The sequence below is a fragment of the Brienomyrus brachyistius genome, chromosome 9 (genome assembly GCF_023856365.1).
Source record: "Brienomyrus brachyistius isolate T26 chromosome 9, BBRACH_0.4, whole genome shotgun sequence".
NCBI lineage: Eukaryota > Metazoa > Chordata > Actinopteri > Osteoglossiformes > Mormyridae > Brienomyrus > Brienomyrus brachyistius.
The window spans coordinates 24,895,619-24,911,914 of record NC_064541.1 but is presented as its reverse complement, the minus strand read 5'-3'; the positions used below and the strand labels follow the sequence as shown (position 1 = coordinate 24,911,914).

The 16,296-nt window shown below is 39.0% G+C and overlaps 1 protein-coding gene and 1 long non-coding RNA gene across 2 annotated transcripts; one reads left to right on the top strand and one right to left on the bottom strand.

Annotated features, from left to right (window-relative positions):
* On the top strand, positions 1-14,257 carry LOC125749687 (glyceraldehyde-3-phosphate dehydrogenase 2). The gene is made up of 11 exons (XM_049027177.1): positions 1-101; positions 6,491-6,550; positions 9,006-9,102; positions 9,312-9,418; positions 9,572-9,662; positions 9,900-10,018; positions 11,351-11,432; positions 11,540-11,691; positions 11,779-11,941; positions 13,341-13,438; positions 13,703-14,257. Exons 2-11 carry the CDS (start codon positions 6,522-6,524, stop codon positions 13,770-13,772), a joined length of 1,008 nt encoding a protein of 335 aa, XP_048883134.1. The 5' UTR covers positions 1-101; positions 6,491-6,521; the 3' UTR covers positions 13,773-14,257.
* Positions 9,279-10,835, bottom strand: LOC125749691 (uncharacterized). Its single transcript, XR_007399986.1, has 2 exons — positions 10,745-10,835; positions 9,279-9,511 (listed from the first exon to the last, which is right to left on the bottom strand). It is a non-coding gene; the product is annotated as an uncharacterized LOC125749691 (long non-coding RNA).
* Positions 14,258-16,296: the final 2,039 nt, after the last annotated feature.

Below are 16,296 nucleotides of genomic sequence, written 5' to 3'. Positions count from 1 at the left end.
GACGTCACGTTTCCTGGGCAACTACAGTAGTGCATGAGCCTGGGTATAAATCAGGACTGCTAAGGACGACATTCGTACGGACATTGCAGCATCTGTAGAAGGTAAGTTCGGGGTAATGTCGGATATACGTACACATATCTATTACCTCTGGCTTTCAGCATAAGCAGGGAGTGAGTATCTTTACAGTGTAATCTTAGGTATGCAAAGTTCAACATCCATTGTTTATTTTTATATTGTATTGTTATAGTGTATTTAACCTCATTTTTGAAACAGGAACGTATAGTTTAACAAATTACGGTATTCATATTTTGTACGTAATAAAACGCCAGCTCTTAACACGAATAAATCAGCAATTAAGTAACTTGATACGGTCGTTATGCAGGCAGCTATAATAATTTATCTTGGTAAGAAACAGAGGAATACTACGAAATAAGGCATAGGATGCAGTTTGTCGTGCGAGACGGAATCTGATTCTGTCTATTAGTAATGATGGGGAAAAGTGCGCCTACAGGAAGTCCCAAAATATACGTGCCTCAGTTTTATAAACGATTATTGGTACGTCACTATGTTCGAGAATGTACCGTAGTTAAGCAGTGGCATAAGTGGCAATTCTTCAACCATAAGACAGTGGAAAAAATACACTGTATTTGTTTTTCATCACCATTTTCGTGCATTTTTTCAATCTAGTTTTGTTACCCCGTATGCATAAAACGCATCACATTTATTTTAAAAATGTGCGTGTAACGTGACAGCAAACGGTTCCGCAAAGACATTCAAGTACTGATGTTCGGCTACTACAATAACAGGTAAATTTGAATTATGGCTGTCTTAGTATATTCTTTCAAAAATAAAACTGTGGGGTGGTTATCCATCGGGTACTATTTCTAGAATGAAGGTCATATATGAACAGAAGGATATCCATTGAAAAGAGAGAAGGGCATCTAACATGCAGTGTAAGGGTCTCACTGCCTGTAATCTAGTGATGCTCCAGATTGCAAATGCTTATATCCCTGGACAGTAATTTGAAATTTATGTGAGCTGATTTGTCTGATTTGGGTCGGTGTGTTGCTGGATATTCACTAAATAGTCTGAATTTGTTCAGAATATTACATCTATAACGTTTATTGCTATTTATGTTGCACCAAAATGTTGCATTGAAATAATTTTCTAAATAAAATGTTTAAGTGCAATTCTTCAATGCATAAAACTGAATAATAAGGTGCATTTTCTCCTCATGTCATTGTGGGGACGTCCCACGGCAGTCCAAGGGCAGATTGTCCTTAGGTGTGAATGTGTGTGTCCTGTGATGGGTTGGTACCATGTCCTAATTTTTCCCTGCCTTATACCTGTAATTTATAGGATATGCTCCACAACCCTGCAGAGGACAAAGCAGGCCAGGAATGGAAAACTGATTGATATAGAAGAAAATTACAGAAGGATATGCTTTTGACTTTTTTGTTAGTTTTAGAAATCTCCAAATCATCAACATGTACCAATGAATACTGTATATTTGTAATATCTATCTTTTTAATACTAGATCATGCATCCTCTGCAGTATAGGAAAGTGCAGTTTGTAAACAAATAGCACTGGCTGTATAACTGTTTAAGTGCAGTTTTTTATTTATTTATGGCCTGAAGAGGATAGCGGTAATGCAGTATTTGTGAATAAGCAATGCTGCATTAATAAAATACAATGTCCGTATATGGGATCCAGACTCTTGTGATTAACAGAAGGCAAACAGTAGAGATACAATATTAAGATATAAGCAGCTCAGTTACATATTAAAACGGGTCTATATGACCACAATTATAAGACAATATATAGGTTGGTTCTTTTTTTTTTTTTTTTTATGTTTCGCATATCTGTTTTTTTGGAACTGGCCTCCAGTTTTGCCAGAAAACTTGGTTGTTGCTTTCCTTACCAGTATTCATAGCTGAATGTGAATCAGAACAGTGCGTGATCTTATCAGGACTGTCATCACATTTTTTCTAAAGTGCTGGTGTGTGCTAGGTAGAGAGGAATGGTCTTCCAAGATGGAGGATGTGCATGAACATACCCTAATATCAGCAGCATGTTTCTACATTAAAGTCTCACTTTTTCTGTTTGCTCAGTAGCTGGGCTCTCAGGGTGTTCTGTAAATGGCTATGGAATGACACAGCAGGAATTCCACAAAATGGCCGCCAGGTTTTTCCCCTGATGCGTTTCATTTGATTTATTTAGGGTAGGGTAGTATGGATTGAACCCCAATTGCAAGAGATTCTGAATTTTTGAATTTGTTTTATATACTTTCCGCATTTGAAAAAATGTCAATGCATCACTTACGTACTCTTTCACCTTCTTATAAAAAAGCTGGAACACTGCACAGTTTTAATGTTTATGCATGGATATACGCCCAGTGTGTTTTTTGTTTTCGGACATTTTCAGCATGACTGGATGTCTTTGTGTCTATTAAGGGCAGCAACCTAGTTACACTAGAATCCTGTTTTTGCTGTTAAGTGAGGAAATGATGGCAGCTGAACTTGGACAACAAGACATAAAAATGAAGTGTGACATTCAAACAAGAATCCTAGTGCTGTAGGTAAGATTATAGCTGGAAATAAAAACAAGATATAGCTAAACATGTATTTATATAGATTTAAATAGATTTAAATCTACAATATCAGTTTTGGGAGCTATATGAAAAAGGTTAACATTGAACTTAACAAAGACTGATTTGTGGAAAAAAAACACTTCCATTAAGCGACCGCTAATATTACCTGTATCTGGTAATGTTTGGCCATATGAGTTCACACGTCCACGAGTTCATTCATCATAGCACAATGAAAATTATTAGTGCCTTAATCCGTGTACATATAACTGGGACAGCTGGAATATTATAGTGCTCTACCAAGTCTATTTTAGGTCTTAAAACATCTGTGTCATTACATTTAGCAACCTAGAACTATATGTTACCCATCCAAGTGTACTATTTGGCACTAATACAATGGTGAGTAATTTCAAAGCAAGTTGAAAATGCTAGTAGTAAAATTTCAGTGTGAGCTTAATGATTTATTTCCTCATAGCACAATATTGTAAAATCATAATTTTTTTAATTACTGAAACACTGACGCTACCATGTTCTCTGCATAAGACATTCTAAATAATTTATGCAGTTGTTGCTTTATTTAATGACAAATAGGGATTCCTCAGGCAGCTTGCATGTGTTATCAAATGGCCACTTCCAAACCATTTTGCCCTAAAAAACTTTCACGGTAACTTCCTCACATGGTGGAAACTGTCACTGACTATTTGAAAGAGTATTATGTGTTGCCAGTACATGCTTTCTTTAAGGGGCCGGGTAGGTTTTTTTATGTAGTCTTACCAGGCCTTTGCTAACAATCTACCCCCTACTTCCCACACAAAACCCTGTAGAGTTTGTAATCAAGCCAGAAAATACTATAGTATAGTGTAATTTTGGGTAAAAGTATAGAGCATCGTAAGGGCAAAAACAACAATGACCACATTTCGTCCTTCTTGTCTAGTTTAAAAAAATATCCTCCTGAGATACAGCAGTTCATTTTTGTCATCTGTAGAGGACATATATTATTTGTGAAACAAATACTTAAACTTAGTGAAGGACCTCTTTCATTTTATTTTTCTGTTTGTTATGGATATGAATCCCCACCCAAAAGCTTTGAAGGCCAACCCTAGTAATTTTGGTATTTATTCCACACATAGTTATGCATGCTCATGTGTACTTTTCTAACATGAAAAAGGTATAGTGGGACTACAGTTAACTCGGATTTTACTGAGTGGTAACTGGGAAGGCCTCTGGTTCTGTAAAGATGACACATTGGCTGAGATACATATTCTGGTTCTTTAAAAAACCCACAAAGGGATATAGGGGAGATTATGATAATCCGTGAGGGTTAAATGTGGTACAGTGACATTCATGCACTCACAGAAAGATTAAGAGATAACCAAGCGGCCTACTTCATGCTCAGCTCAATGCAAAGGCAATCCTGCTTGTCCTCTGCAATACAGAGGTTTTTTATGTGCTTGTCTGGAGCAAAAATCTATACAGTCTTTTGTTGTCAAGACAAGTCACTGTTTAATTATCTATGTGGCCCAAATCATTTTGTTGACAATATAGTGAAAAGGTGCTTTTATATGTTACATAGCAGTCTAATTTTCATTGTTTGTTTAATACATGACAAAATCTGCTGAGGGAACTGAATTATTTCCTGAGGTGTCCGTTGACGAAATGCAGGATATTGCATATTGTAATATGTTGCCATATAATTAGCAATGACAGAGATGCTACTATCTGACTGCTTTAGATAGATTTTTTTATGGGACATTTCCTGTCATTGTAGGACATATCCTTTCCCTATGCTGCTGAAACCATGTTCCAAAATACTGATCATTTTCTGGAGTTATTGCACAAAAAATGAGAAAACAGACTGCTCCAATCTAACTGTACCATTTCTTAGTGTTAAATATAACAGATTGATTTTTTTCCTGTACTGAACCTCTTTTAAATGAAAATGAATAAACTTTGTACTGTAGGATGAGAAGCTTGGTCATTCGGGAGGGACTCAGCGTAGTGCCGCTGCTCCTCTGCATTGAGAGGAGCCAGATGTGGTGGCTCAGGCATCTGCTTAAGATACCTCCTGGATGCCTCCCTGGTGAGGTGTTCCGGGCATGTCCCACTGGGAGGAGGCCCCAGGGAAGACCCAGGACACGCTGGAAAAACTATGTCTCCTGGCTAGCCTGGGTATGCCTCGGAATTCCCCCAGAGGAGCTAGATGAAGTGGTGGGGGGAGAGGGAAGTCTGGGTTTCCCTGCTTAGACTGTTGCCCCCGCTACCCGACCCGGAAAAGTGGTAGACGATGGATGGATGGATGGATGGATGGATGGATGGATGGATGGAAACTTTGTACTGTTTTAGGAGGTACTGAAGTCTATTTCTATATTAATTAGCCTGTATTCCCACCAAGTATATGAAAAAAAAAATCCAAATTGTAATATTCTAAGATCACCTATATGGAAAGAGGATGAACTTGTTCAGTTTCAGAATCTGTTTATTGGGGAGTTCAGTAAATAGGACTATAATTTCACACATCCAGGGTTGTGGGTTCCTGTATGTGGAGTTTGCATGTTGGTTCCAGGTTCTGTTAGGATTTTCTCTGGGTACTCTGGTTTCCTCTTGCAGTCTGAAAACATGTGGTTAGATGAACTGGTAATTCTCACCTATCACTTCATATAACTATCCACAGTTATGGATTGAAATCTGCTCCGGGGTGCCCCCTGCCTTGTGTTCTGTGCTTGAGACATCCAACTGCTATGTTCCATAAAGTAAGGCTGTGGTAGCACTTTGCTGCTGCATTAATACAGAGAGTTCTAACGTGACAGCCACATTCTTGAGATGCACACATTTACTCAATGAAATCAATTTTCCCCTTTGGAAAATAAAATAAATTATTTGTGTTCTTACCTAAAGAAAAAACAAATTAAATTCCAACATGATAAATTTCAACAAGCAATCCACCATATAGCTACCAGACTGCTACCCATAAAATTTGCTGAGCAGGGAAGCTAGCAATGAGAAAAAAAACCCAATGTAAACTTTATTATAGAATATTCAGACAATCATCTCATGTCCTACAGTTTGAGAATCACTGGCCTGTACAATTTTCCTGGGAAGTTTGCAAAAAGATCCAAAGAAAACACTTAGATGGCAGATAGCTATGTTCACAAGATGGTAGGTGCAGCGTCCATTTTCACTCTCAGCTGCCCTCTGCTGTGCATTGCCAAAGATTAGTTTATTTGGATTCTGTCATGGGGAAGATTTTCAGGGGTATATTTTCATGTTGTACCCATGCCACGAGCCAACTAGCTTAGCTAAGGGGCTAAGGCGTGCACCGTGCAGAGGAAGACAGCCTTCTCATAACGAGTCGGACGCAGGAGCGGCATGTTAGCTCCTTAGCTGCTGGCTGGGGCGTGACGTGAGCGTAAAAATTTGTCCATGTTTATGTGAAGTGCTAATAAGATCCGTCAAAGATAAAATAGAGTAAATAAAAAATGCATTATCATGCTAACATAATCAAATGTAAGATACCTTTTTTAATATCAGTATAGGGCATGTATATTCATCCATTTAATGTTTTCATGAAACAGTACTATGATCCATGAAATATATTTTGACCTATCATATTCACAAGGTCAAATGTCGTTTCATCCTTTGCTTTGCTGGCACTAAGCAGCATTGCTTAAATATTGGGGCAATCTGCCACTAAATGTATTCAGTTCGGCACTCATACTGTACAATGCCTCTGCGAAGTTAGAAAAATACCTATGAAATAGATTTTGAGTTATCATTTTAACAAGAAAAATGTCTGGGATAGCAGCAGACAAGTTCTAAAACCAAATGTATTCCCCGGCATCTACATTTAAAGAGTTAAGTTTTACATAACAGTCTGTTGAAAACATTTTTTTCTTTCTTTTCAGGTTCACCACCCATTATCTATAATTTGCAACAATGTCAGACCTCTGCGTTGGGATCAATGGGTAAGCATGAAGCCTTTTCAGTCTCTGATCACAGAGGCAGTTGGTATAAAACAGAACATCAAATCAGTTATTAAATACAAGCATGTTGGATGTGCTTCCAACAACATATCCGAGGTCAGAATAACAGAGCCTACAGACTCTTTGTCTTATCAATTACCCTCTTCGATGTTCAAAAACCAAAATGTTTCCAAATTACTAACTTAAGTGATATGGAAGGTTTTTAAGCTCTCTTTTGAGCACAAGCATAACCAATTCACAGCCACAATTAGCATAATGTTTTGTATGTTAAACATCTACTGGTAAATTTACAGTACCTTGCAAAAGTATTCACCCCTTTGGCATTCTTTCCATCTTGTTCCATTACAACCTAGAATTTAAAAGGAATTTTGGGCGGTTTGCATTGTTTAATTTGCAAAGCACAATTACCACTTTGCAAATGCAAATTATTTTTTATTGTGAAACAAACAAGAAGTAAGACAAAAAAGAAAACCTGAGTGTGCATAACTATTCACCCCCTTCCAAAGTCAATATTTTGTACAGTGACAAGTCTCTTTGGGTACATCTCCACAAGCTTGGCACATCTAGACACTGGTATTTTTGCCCATTCTTCATTGCAAAATCGCTCCAGCTCCTTCTAGTTGGATGGCCACTGCTTGGGTACAGCAATCTTTAAATCATATCAGACATTCTCAATTGGATTGAGGTCTAGTCTTTGACTGTGCCATTCATTAAACCACTGGAGTGTTGCGTTAGCAGTGTTTAGGGTCATTGTACTACTGGAAGGTGTCAAATCTCTGGAAGACTCAAACACGTTTGTTAGAGCCATTGTCTAGCCATTGTTAGAGTATTTTTGTGCTGTAATCAAATATGCACATTTGACTATTTGAATTTTATTAATATTTCTAATAGAATTTTGAGTTATATTTTGGGGTCTGTATATTTTCATAGCTTTGTATTTGTTACAGCGTAAGAGTTAGGAACCTTTTATTTATTTTTTGAGATGTGTTGAGTGTAAAAGAACTTCGAGTTCTGAGGCTAGTGAGTCAGAACGCTGCACTCACAAGGTTTCTCTCAAGAATTCCTCCATATTTGCCACCATTCATCTTTCCTTCAATTCTGACCAGTTTCCCAGTCCCTGTCGATGAAAAACTTCCCCCACCATGCTTCACTGTGGGGATGGTGTTACCATGGTGAGAGGTGTTACGTTTGCCTCCGACATGGCGTTGTCCTTGATGGTCAAAAAGTTAGATTTTAGTCTCATCTGACCACAAGACCTTCTTCCACATGTTTGGGGAGTCTCCAATACACCTTTTGGCAAATTTCAAACGGTCTTCCTTATTTTTTTTTGGTAAGCAATGGCTTTGTCATGGCTACTCTTCCATTAAGCCCAGCTTTGTACACTGTGCGGCTTATAGTGATCCTATAGCCAGTTACTCCCATCTCTGCAGTAGAGCTGCCCAGCTCTTTCAGGATTATCTTTAGCCTCATGGTTGCTGCTCTGATTAATGCCCTCCTTTCCCAGTCTGTGAATTTTGGTGGATGACCCTCTCTTGGCAGGTTTGCTGTAGTGCCATAATCTTTCTATTTTCTAATAAAGGATTTAATTGTGCTCCTTGGAATGTTCAGGGTTTGGGATATTTTTTATAACGCAAGCCTGATCGGTACTGCTCTACAGCTTTGTCTCTGACCCGAGTGGAGAGTTCCTTGGTCTTTATGCTGTCACCTGCTTGGTGGTAGCTCTTACTTAGTGGCGTTGCACTGCTGTTGACTCAAGTCGGATTTAAGGTAGTCTGGGCAAAATGTAAGTGAACAAATATGAAGTCCATTTAAACTGTGATACCTTAAATCCAACAAGTTACCCTGATAAGCCAGTAACCCCGCTTCGTAGTACAGGCCCCAGGTGTATATATTCTGAGATCTTTTGACACTTTGATTGCTCACAGGTGGATTTCATTTATCTAATTAAGTGGCTTTTACAGGCAGTGTTTGGGACTTCAAAGCAAAGGGGATGAAAATGCACCACATTTCATTTTTATATTTTTTAGAATTATTTAAAACAAGTTTTTTTTCCCTTTTAACTTCATTAGTAGGTCCGTCACTTCAAATTGAAAATCCATTTAAATTCTAGGTTATAAGGGAACAAAATAGAGAGAATGCCAAGGGGGGGGGTGGTGAATACTTTTGCAAGGCACTGTAGGTTTAGCCCATTCAAAAAATGTATTCTTTTGTGTCATTGTGTTTCCAACCAAAAATGCAGTAACCAAAAGGCACATATGGAATACATGTACCGTTAAAGCCTTGTCCTTACTATAGATGTAAACCTGAAATTCTATTCAGCAAAAACTATTTAAAAATTGCAATACCTATTGACCCAACAAAGAAGTAGCAACATAATATTGATTTGGGTTGTCTGTGCCAATTCCCATTCCACTATCAATACCTATCTCTCTATTAGATTTGGCCGCATTGGCCGTCTGGTGCTCAGGGCTTGTCTCCAGAAGGGAATCAAAGTCACTGCTATTAATGACCCCTTCATTGACCTGCAGTATATGGTGAGTGACAGTCTAGCCACAGCACACAGTGTCCTTGTTCAGTCCAGTGCCACATAGTGTAGCATTTTCATGTTAGACCTCAGTTTATAATAAGGGCGCTACATCATAAAACCAGCAGCTAATATGGCATTTTCAATCCGACCTCATGTATGCATGAATGTAAATACGCATCACTGTCAAGTTACACTTATTTTTATTCATTTCATTAGGTCTACATGTTCAAGTACGATTCCACACATGGACGTTACCATGGCGATGTGCGCGCAGAAGATGGAAAGCTGGTTGTCGACAGCAATGTCATCTCCGTCTTTCAGTGGTAAGTGAGGGTGTCCTGGTGGTATCGCTGCAGGGCACGCGGCGCCGCTAGAGTACAACTGCAGCAGCCCTTTCTCTGCTCCCTCACCCTGCCCTTGTTTAGAAGGGAAGAATTTTGTCAACCATCACCCACTCCTGTGTGATCATATTCCAGCATGAAGCCAGCTGAGATCCCCTGGGGAGATGCGGGTGCACTGTATGTTGTAGAGTCCACTGGAGTCTTCCTCAGCATCGATAAAGCCTCTGTGAGTGCTCACAATTACATTCTCATATTAATATATTTCAGCGTGATTAGCTTTGATTCAGATCAGATTGAGATAATAGTGCCATAATAATGCTTACTGTTGTCTCTGAGACTGGCAGCACTCCAGAAGAGAGAAAATGCTCAATAAATGCTCAGATTTAGCAATAAAACTGCAGGTCAATTGCAGTGAATATCGTAGACTTGATTTAACTGATTTTACCATGGCCTCTCTCCACAGACTCACCTGCAGGGTGGTGCTAAGCGGGTTGTTGTATCTGCCCCTTCCCCTGATGCCCCAATGTTTGTTATGGGAGTCAATGAGGACAAGTATGACCCCTCTAGTATGACCATCGTTAGGTGAGCGTTTGTTTTTCCTGCTGTTCTATTTACTTATTAGATACTGTGCATCACCTTAACATTCAACTCTTAAGTAAATATGCAGAGGTATGTGAATGTCAGTGAACTTCATATTAATTCTTAGCACTTTTCCACTGATATACTGTATAGGGACTGACCTATACCACACACAGACTAGATAGAGTACAGTTCCAGCACACTTCGGTTTTTAGCCGCAGAAAAGTCAGCTGGTTAAAAGGCCTTCCCAAGTTTGGAAAGCAACAATGATGCAAAATAAAGACATATGGTTAACTATGTGCAATTATTTTTTACCATGTGCCAAGTTCAGCTAGCACGTCTATGAGAATCGCCATATTATGCAAGTGTCAAAAGGCAGTAGAATTACTATTCACTTGTGTAAACTTGGGGTAAAAATCCATTACGTTGTGCCCTTCCATAGTATTTGGAGTAGGAGGTTGGAAATTTTAAAATTCTGAGTTCTCACGAATGCTTCTCGATGTGCAGTATTACGAATAATTAATACGATACAGAACATACAATTTCCTTCAGATAACCCATGCAACATGGCACAGCAGGGAAAAAGGTGACGACCCATTTGTGGCTCAAGACAGAAAGTAAGCTCCGAATGAGCTTACTTTTACCAACTTAATAAATTACAAACTTCGTTAACTCAGTACAATATAATTATTCCTTTCTGTTTCTCATAACATCACAACATCAACATACCAGCAATGCCTTCATAGATCGACTCGGAAAGCTGGCGAATGCATACAATAGAATAAATATGCAGGAACAGACAATAATGCTATTCCTCTTTTCGAACGGTGTCTTCTCCTGAAGACGTCATCCAGCAGCGACTTGCATTCCCGCACTTCTTCTTTTCGACGCTAGATGTCAGCCAAGCACTATACATGTTTCTTACAACAATTAAAACAAATACTATGGAAGCGGAACACATAAAAATATAATTTTTTAATATATTATAAACATTTTTATTTTTGAAATGGAATATAAATCACCATTTAATCATACTTGGACCTTTATTCATCTTACAAGCACTTTTGCTGAATGACATCACAGGAGGGACCCAAATCTTGATTTGTATAAAAAAAATAAAATTCATTTATTTTTTTTCGCTGCACTCATTCCATATTGTATCTACATCAATGACATGAATAGGCTTAGAAAAATAGCATGGAAAATTACACAAGAAGCTATCTAGTTTTCAAACCCTAAAAAGTCTTTGATAACAGGGAAAGTATGGTTTTGCCATCATTTTATTGTATTGTTTATTATATTGTAATGTTTTATTCAATCACATTAATTTTACAGCAATGCCTCTTGTACCACCAACTGCTTGGCTCCCCTGGCCAAGGTCATCCATGACAACTTCGGCATTGAGGAGGCACTTATGGTCAGGCCTGTGGTCCCTCCCTCATTTTTAGTTTATCCGAGATTACTTTTACATGATTTCTCAGATCTTGACAGTTTTAAATCTGTATTCACCTATTCCTCTATCAGACCACAGTCCACGCTTACACAGCCACCCAGAAGACCGTGGATGGACCCTCTGCCAAGGCATGGCGCGATGGGCGTGGTGCACACCAGAACATTATCCCAGCATCCACTGGGGCTGCTAAAGCTGTTGGAAAGGTTATTCCGGAACTCAATGGGTGAGCCAGGACCTGTAATCACATGATCCTGACTGTCTGAAAGATAGCGCATGTGCTGACATCACTTGTTCTGTCCCGCTCCTGCAGCAAGCTGACAGGAATGGCCTTCAGGGTACCGGTGGCCGATGTGTCTGTGGTGGACCTCACCTGCCGCCTCTCTCGTCCTGCCAGCTATGGAGAGATTAAGGAGGCAGTCAAGAAGGCTGCCCATGGCCCCATGAAGGGAGTGCTGGGATACACAGAGGACTCGGTGAGACAAGAAGTAGTTTTGGACATGGCATACAATACACAAAAAAAGCAAGAAATAGCTAAACCATAATGGCATAATAATTGTAACTATTTTGACACTATGCAATAGAATTATACTAATAATACAATTTAGTAAAAAAAAAAAAAAAAATTGTATCGCTACTTTGAACTAGTGTATCAGTATTTATTTTTATGTGTGTATTCTTACCCATTGCTACAGGTCAGTTAATATAGATGCAGTATCTACATAAAATCTATAAATGGCAGTAACTACTAAAAGCTATTAAATCTTGTTCAGATTCTTTTGTAGCTTACTAGGCCTGTTACCTTGCTGTTTGCTACGTTTTTGCCATAGAGGAGATATGACTACCATCTACAGAATTCAATTGGACTTGTGGATGCACTTTGGCTTTATTAATACATAAAAGTATCTTAAGTTGAGCAACACAGATTGTATGCTGACCCACACCAGAATAAAATATATTGGAAGCAAGAGATCTTCCATGACATCTGTCCAGATATCATCCTGACATATTCACACAACCAAAGAAATCATCTCAGCCAAGACTGCATAATGCTAAATTAAATCCCCATTCTGTATGTGCAAAGAAAATAGTCAGTGATACTTCCTCTGGAAAATCTGATGCAGTGATTTGTTTCATCTGTAGAAATATGCAACATGAATTGTGCAGATGTAGTTGCTGGAGGCAGTATGTCATTCCTGTAAACTACTTTCTTGTTTTTTTTTTTATATTAAACTTCAAGCAAGACCATCAAACATACAACAATACAGTTACAGGAACAGGACAAACAAAAATTACAACAAAAAAAGAAAAATGAAATATTAACAATAGTAAGATTATACAAATATAATAAAATGCATATACCTTACATACATCTCATTATATGTATAAATAAGGGTAAAGTCGCATATAAAATAAATTAGCAAAGGGTTTAGACGTGTATATATCTGTCTCATGAGATCTTGTTCTTTGTCTCCCCTCTACCAGGGAAATAGAGGAAGGTAGAACAAAAGAAGATATAGGTTAATAATAAAATCAAGAATGACAATAACGAAATAAATAAATAATAATACAATGATAGAACCATTGGGAGTTATTATGCAGTGAACATGTGTAGACTATTGAGGTTGCATATGAAACTTCTCCCTTAATGTGTGTGAACATTTATGCAGGGCTGATAGCGCTCAAGCGATCTCCGGCGTACAAATGCGGCCGCAAAAAAATAAATAAATCAAAATCAGGTTCGCCCAGTCATCTGACACTAGGGGGGTATTTTTTGTTTCGTTACACTGGGTCTCAGTTGTACTTTTAGGAATGTTCTTGTTTGAAATAATGAGAACAGAGTTTAGCTCTAACATTGCGAATGCCTTTTCCTAGGTTGTTTCTTCTGATTTTATTGGAGATACCCATTCTTCTATCTTTGATGCCGGCGCGGGTATCTCCCTCAATGACAACTTTGTCAAACTCATTTCTTGGTAAGCTCACAGCCAAACTTGTCTTTCCACACATTTCCACATTGTCAAGTCAAAAGTATCTTTATTGTCATCTTCAGCTCTTTGATGCATAATGTTTATTTTTACTTTCACCCAGACAATTTAAAAAAATCTTTATTCTAGTTTTCTCCTAATTTCCCATCAGTATACTGATTTTGTGCTCATTTTCTGTAGTCACAAGTGTGTCATTGTATCTTTGTAAAAGCATTGGTTAAGAACTAACTGTCTCTCTACAATTCCCTGTAGGTATGACAATGAGTATGGCTACAGCAATCGTGTGGCTGACCTTTTGATATACATGCATTCCAAGGAGTAAGCTTGTCCTAAAAACACAGAAGCTTGAAAAGGAACCCCATTCTCACAAACCAAGTCTAATCATAGTCACGTTCTGCTTCCACAAGGCAAATTAATCTGTGTAGTAGTCTGTGTGAACGAGTATTTGTCTTTTAACAAGTCTGTGAGAATTTTTTTGGCCTGACAGTATTGTTTATTGCGATGCTCCAGAGCATTGTCATAGATGTTTCCATAGCGGGTACAACCATTTAATATTGATGTTAAATTAAAATGAATATAGGAAAAGAATAACTAAGCTATAGTTTAAGAATATAATGAGTGTAACATGAAATGTATACTGTATCTTAATTATATACATGCTATAAAACTACAACTATATAGCACACAATGGTGTTATCATTCAAGAATCAAATTTGTTGCATGCCTGAATATAATGGTGCGCCAGCAGTGAAATGAAATTACTGGTACTCCAGTCTGTGCAATAAACAAGATAGAACAATAACCAAATTCAATTAGTTAAATCATTAAATGCATTACTTTTACTGCTCGAGTAAAGTATATAGCAGACTATCACACCCTATGTATGGAGGCATTGTCATGACGCGCAGGGACCGGGGAAGCAGGTGAAGGACGAGGGCTGGGACAAAAAAGGATTTACTGGGGAGACAGAGGCATATGGAACAGAATTCACCATAACAATACAGAACACTACAATGACCGAACTAGAGAAACATACTCTAACGTGGAGTTAAATACACAGAACTAATGAAGACAATTCGAAACAGCTGGTAAACACGGGGAATCCACATGGAGTTAATGAGGGGGGCGTGGCACACAGGAGGATCAGATGAGCGGGTCATGACAGAACCCCTCTCTCCCAAAGGCGCGCACACCAGGCTCGCCCCAGGGAAGCAAAGGACCTGGGTAAAACAAGACTAAGAACGTCAACAGAATACAGGGAACAAGACCGGACACACAAAACAGGCACAAGGACACCAGACAAGAAAACGACAAACCACGGGGAATGCAGACAGGGACACACATTCCAAAGAGGGGAACAACGACAGACAAACACCAGGGGGCAGACACAGGAGGCACAAAGGGACCAGAAGGGAACAAAGGGACAAGGAGCAAACAGAGAGGGCACAAAGGGAGGCGGCAAGGAGGCGAAGGGCAGGGGGAAACGGGGAGCCGTCGGGCTTCCGCAGCAAAGCGACAGATTCCGGAAGGGCCTCTGACACACACCCCCCCCCCCATTTGCAATCCTTCCACTTTTTTCACCAAGCAGATGCAGCAGGAGCGATGGCGAGGGCTGTCCAGGTGTACTTGCCTGATCAGCACCTGTCACTCCTTTCCTCAATTGCTGCAGGTTGGCTTGTCCCTCTGCTGCGAGGGGCGAGTTGTCGGGGAGGGAGAGCTGTCCCTCTCTCGTATACGTAGAAAATGCTTCCACCACCAAACAAGTAGCAACAATCTTTGCACTCCCTCGATATATGACATATTACACTGTGCTACATATCCAGAAGTTTCTCAACTTTCGATATGAGTTACAAATTAAAATTTGTTTGCCCATTATATAAACTAAAAATATGACCTGAGAAAATAATACCTTGTTCAACCCTACAGTTTCTGTAGACAGAATTGCATAATTAGTTTTGAACAGTACTGGCATCTGCTGTAACCTGTTTTCCTGCCTTGTGACTTGATAAGCATGATAAGGCCCCAGACTCATTGCAGCCCTGTACTGGGTAAGCTGGAAAATGGAACATGCACCTGAAAAAACTTAAAACCCAAGTTCAAATACTTCTGTTTGACACCACCCAGACCTTCTGCTACACAGCAAAAAAAAATCTGCTCTTACAACCCCAAATCAGAAAAAGTTGAGACAGGGTGGAAAATGTGAATAAAAAAATAAAGCAGTAATTCACAAATGTCCCTTAACTTTTATTTCATTGCAGACAGAATGAACACAAGATAATTCATGTTTTTTTGGTCAACATCATTTGATTTGTAAATAAACATTCATTCCTGTTCAGTCGGCACTTGGAGGAATAAGCTATAAGGACTAGCGTATTCCTCAAAAGTCGGCATAAGTATGGCAGACGCACTTGTCAAGAATTCTGAAAAAAAAACTTGGTTCGCTGGACAGTTAACGTGCCATAATGGCGCTTGAAAATTTGAAATTACATGAAAAGATCGAATATGTATGTCAGGCGAACAGTTGTTACAGACATTAATAATAATAATGGTTAGTGTTACATGCTTATAATTCTGCTTGCGTGTTGATTCGATGTTGACGGACTATCCGCCGGCCGGCCGGCTGATGATCGGGAGATGAACTAAAGACGTTTTGAGTTATATGCACGTATGGAATGCAATTCAGCAGGTCAGGTATCGTGAACGAAACACTTAATTTTGAAATTTCTGAAGTTGATTCACCCCCCCCTCAGCATACGCACACGTACGCAAAATTCGGTCAAATTTTTGGACCCCCCCGACCCCTCCCCATGCCGTCCCGTGCGTACATACTAAAAGTATGGCCCCTT

Excerpts from the sequence above, each read along its gene's own strand:
- LOC125749687 (XM_049027177.1), top strand. The coding sequence starts at position 6,522 with ATGTCAGACCTCTGCGTTGGGATCAATGG. Across the intron at positions 6,551-9,005 it reads CTCTGCGTTGGGATCAATGG|ATTTGGCCGCATTGGCCGTC; the intron begins GTAAGCATGAAG and ends TCTCTCTATTAG. Across the intron at positions 13,439-13,702 it reads TTTGTCAAACTCATTTCTTG|GTATGACAATGAGTATGGCT; the intron begins GTAAGCTCACAG and ends AATTCCCTGTAG.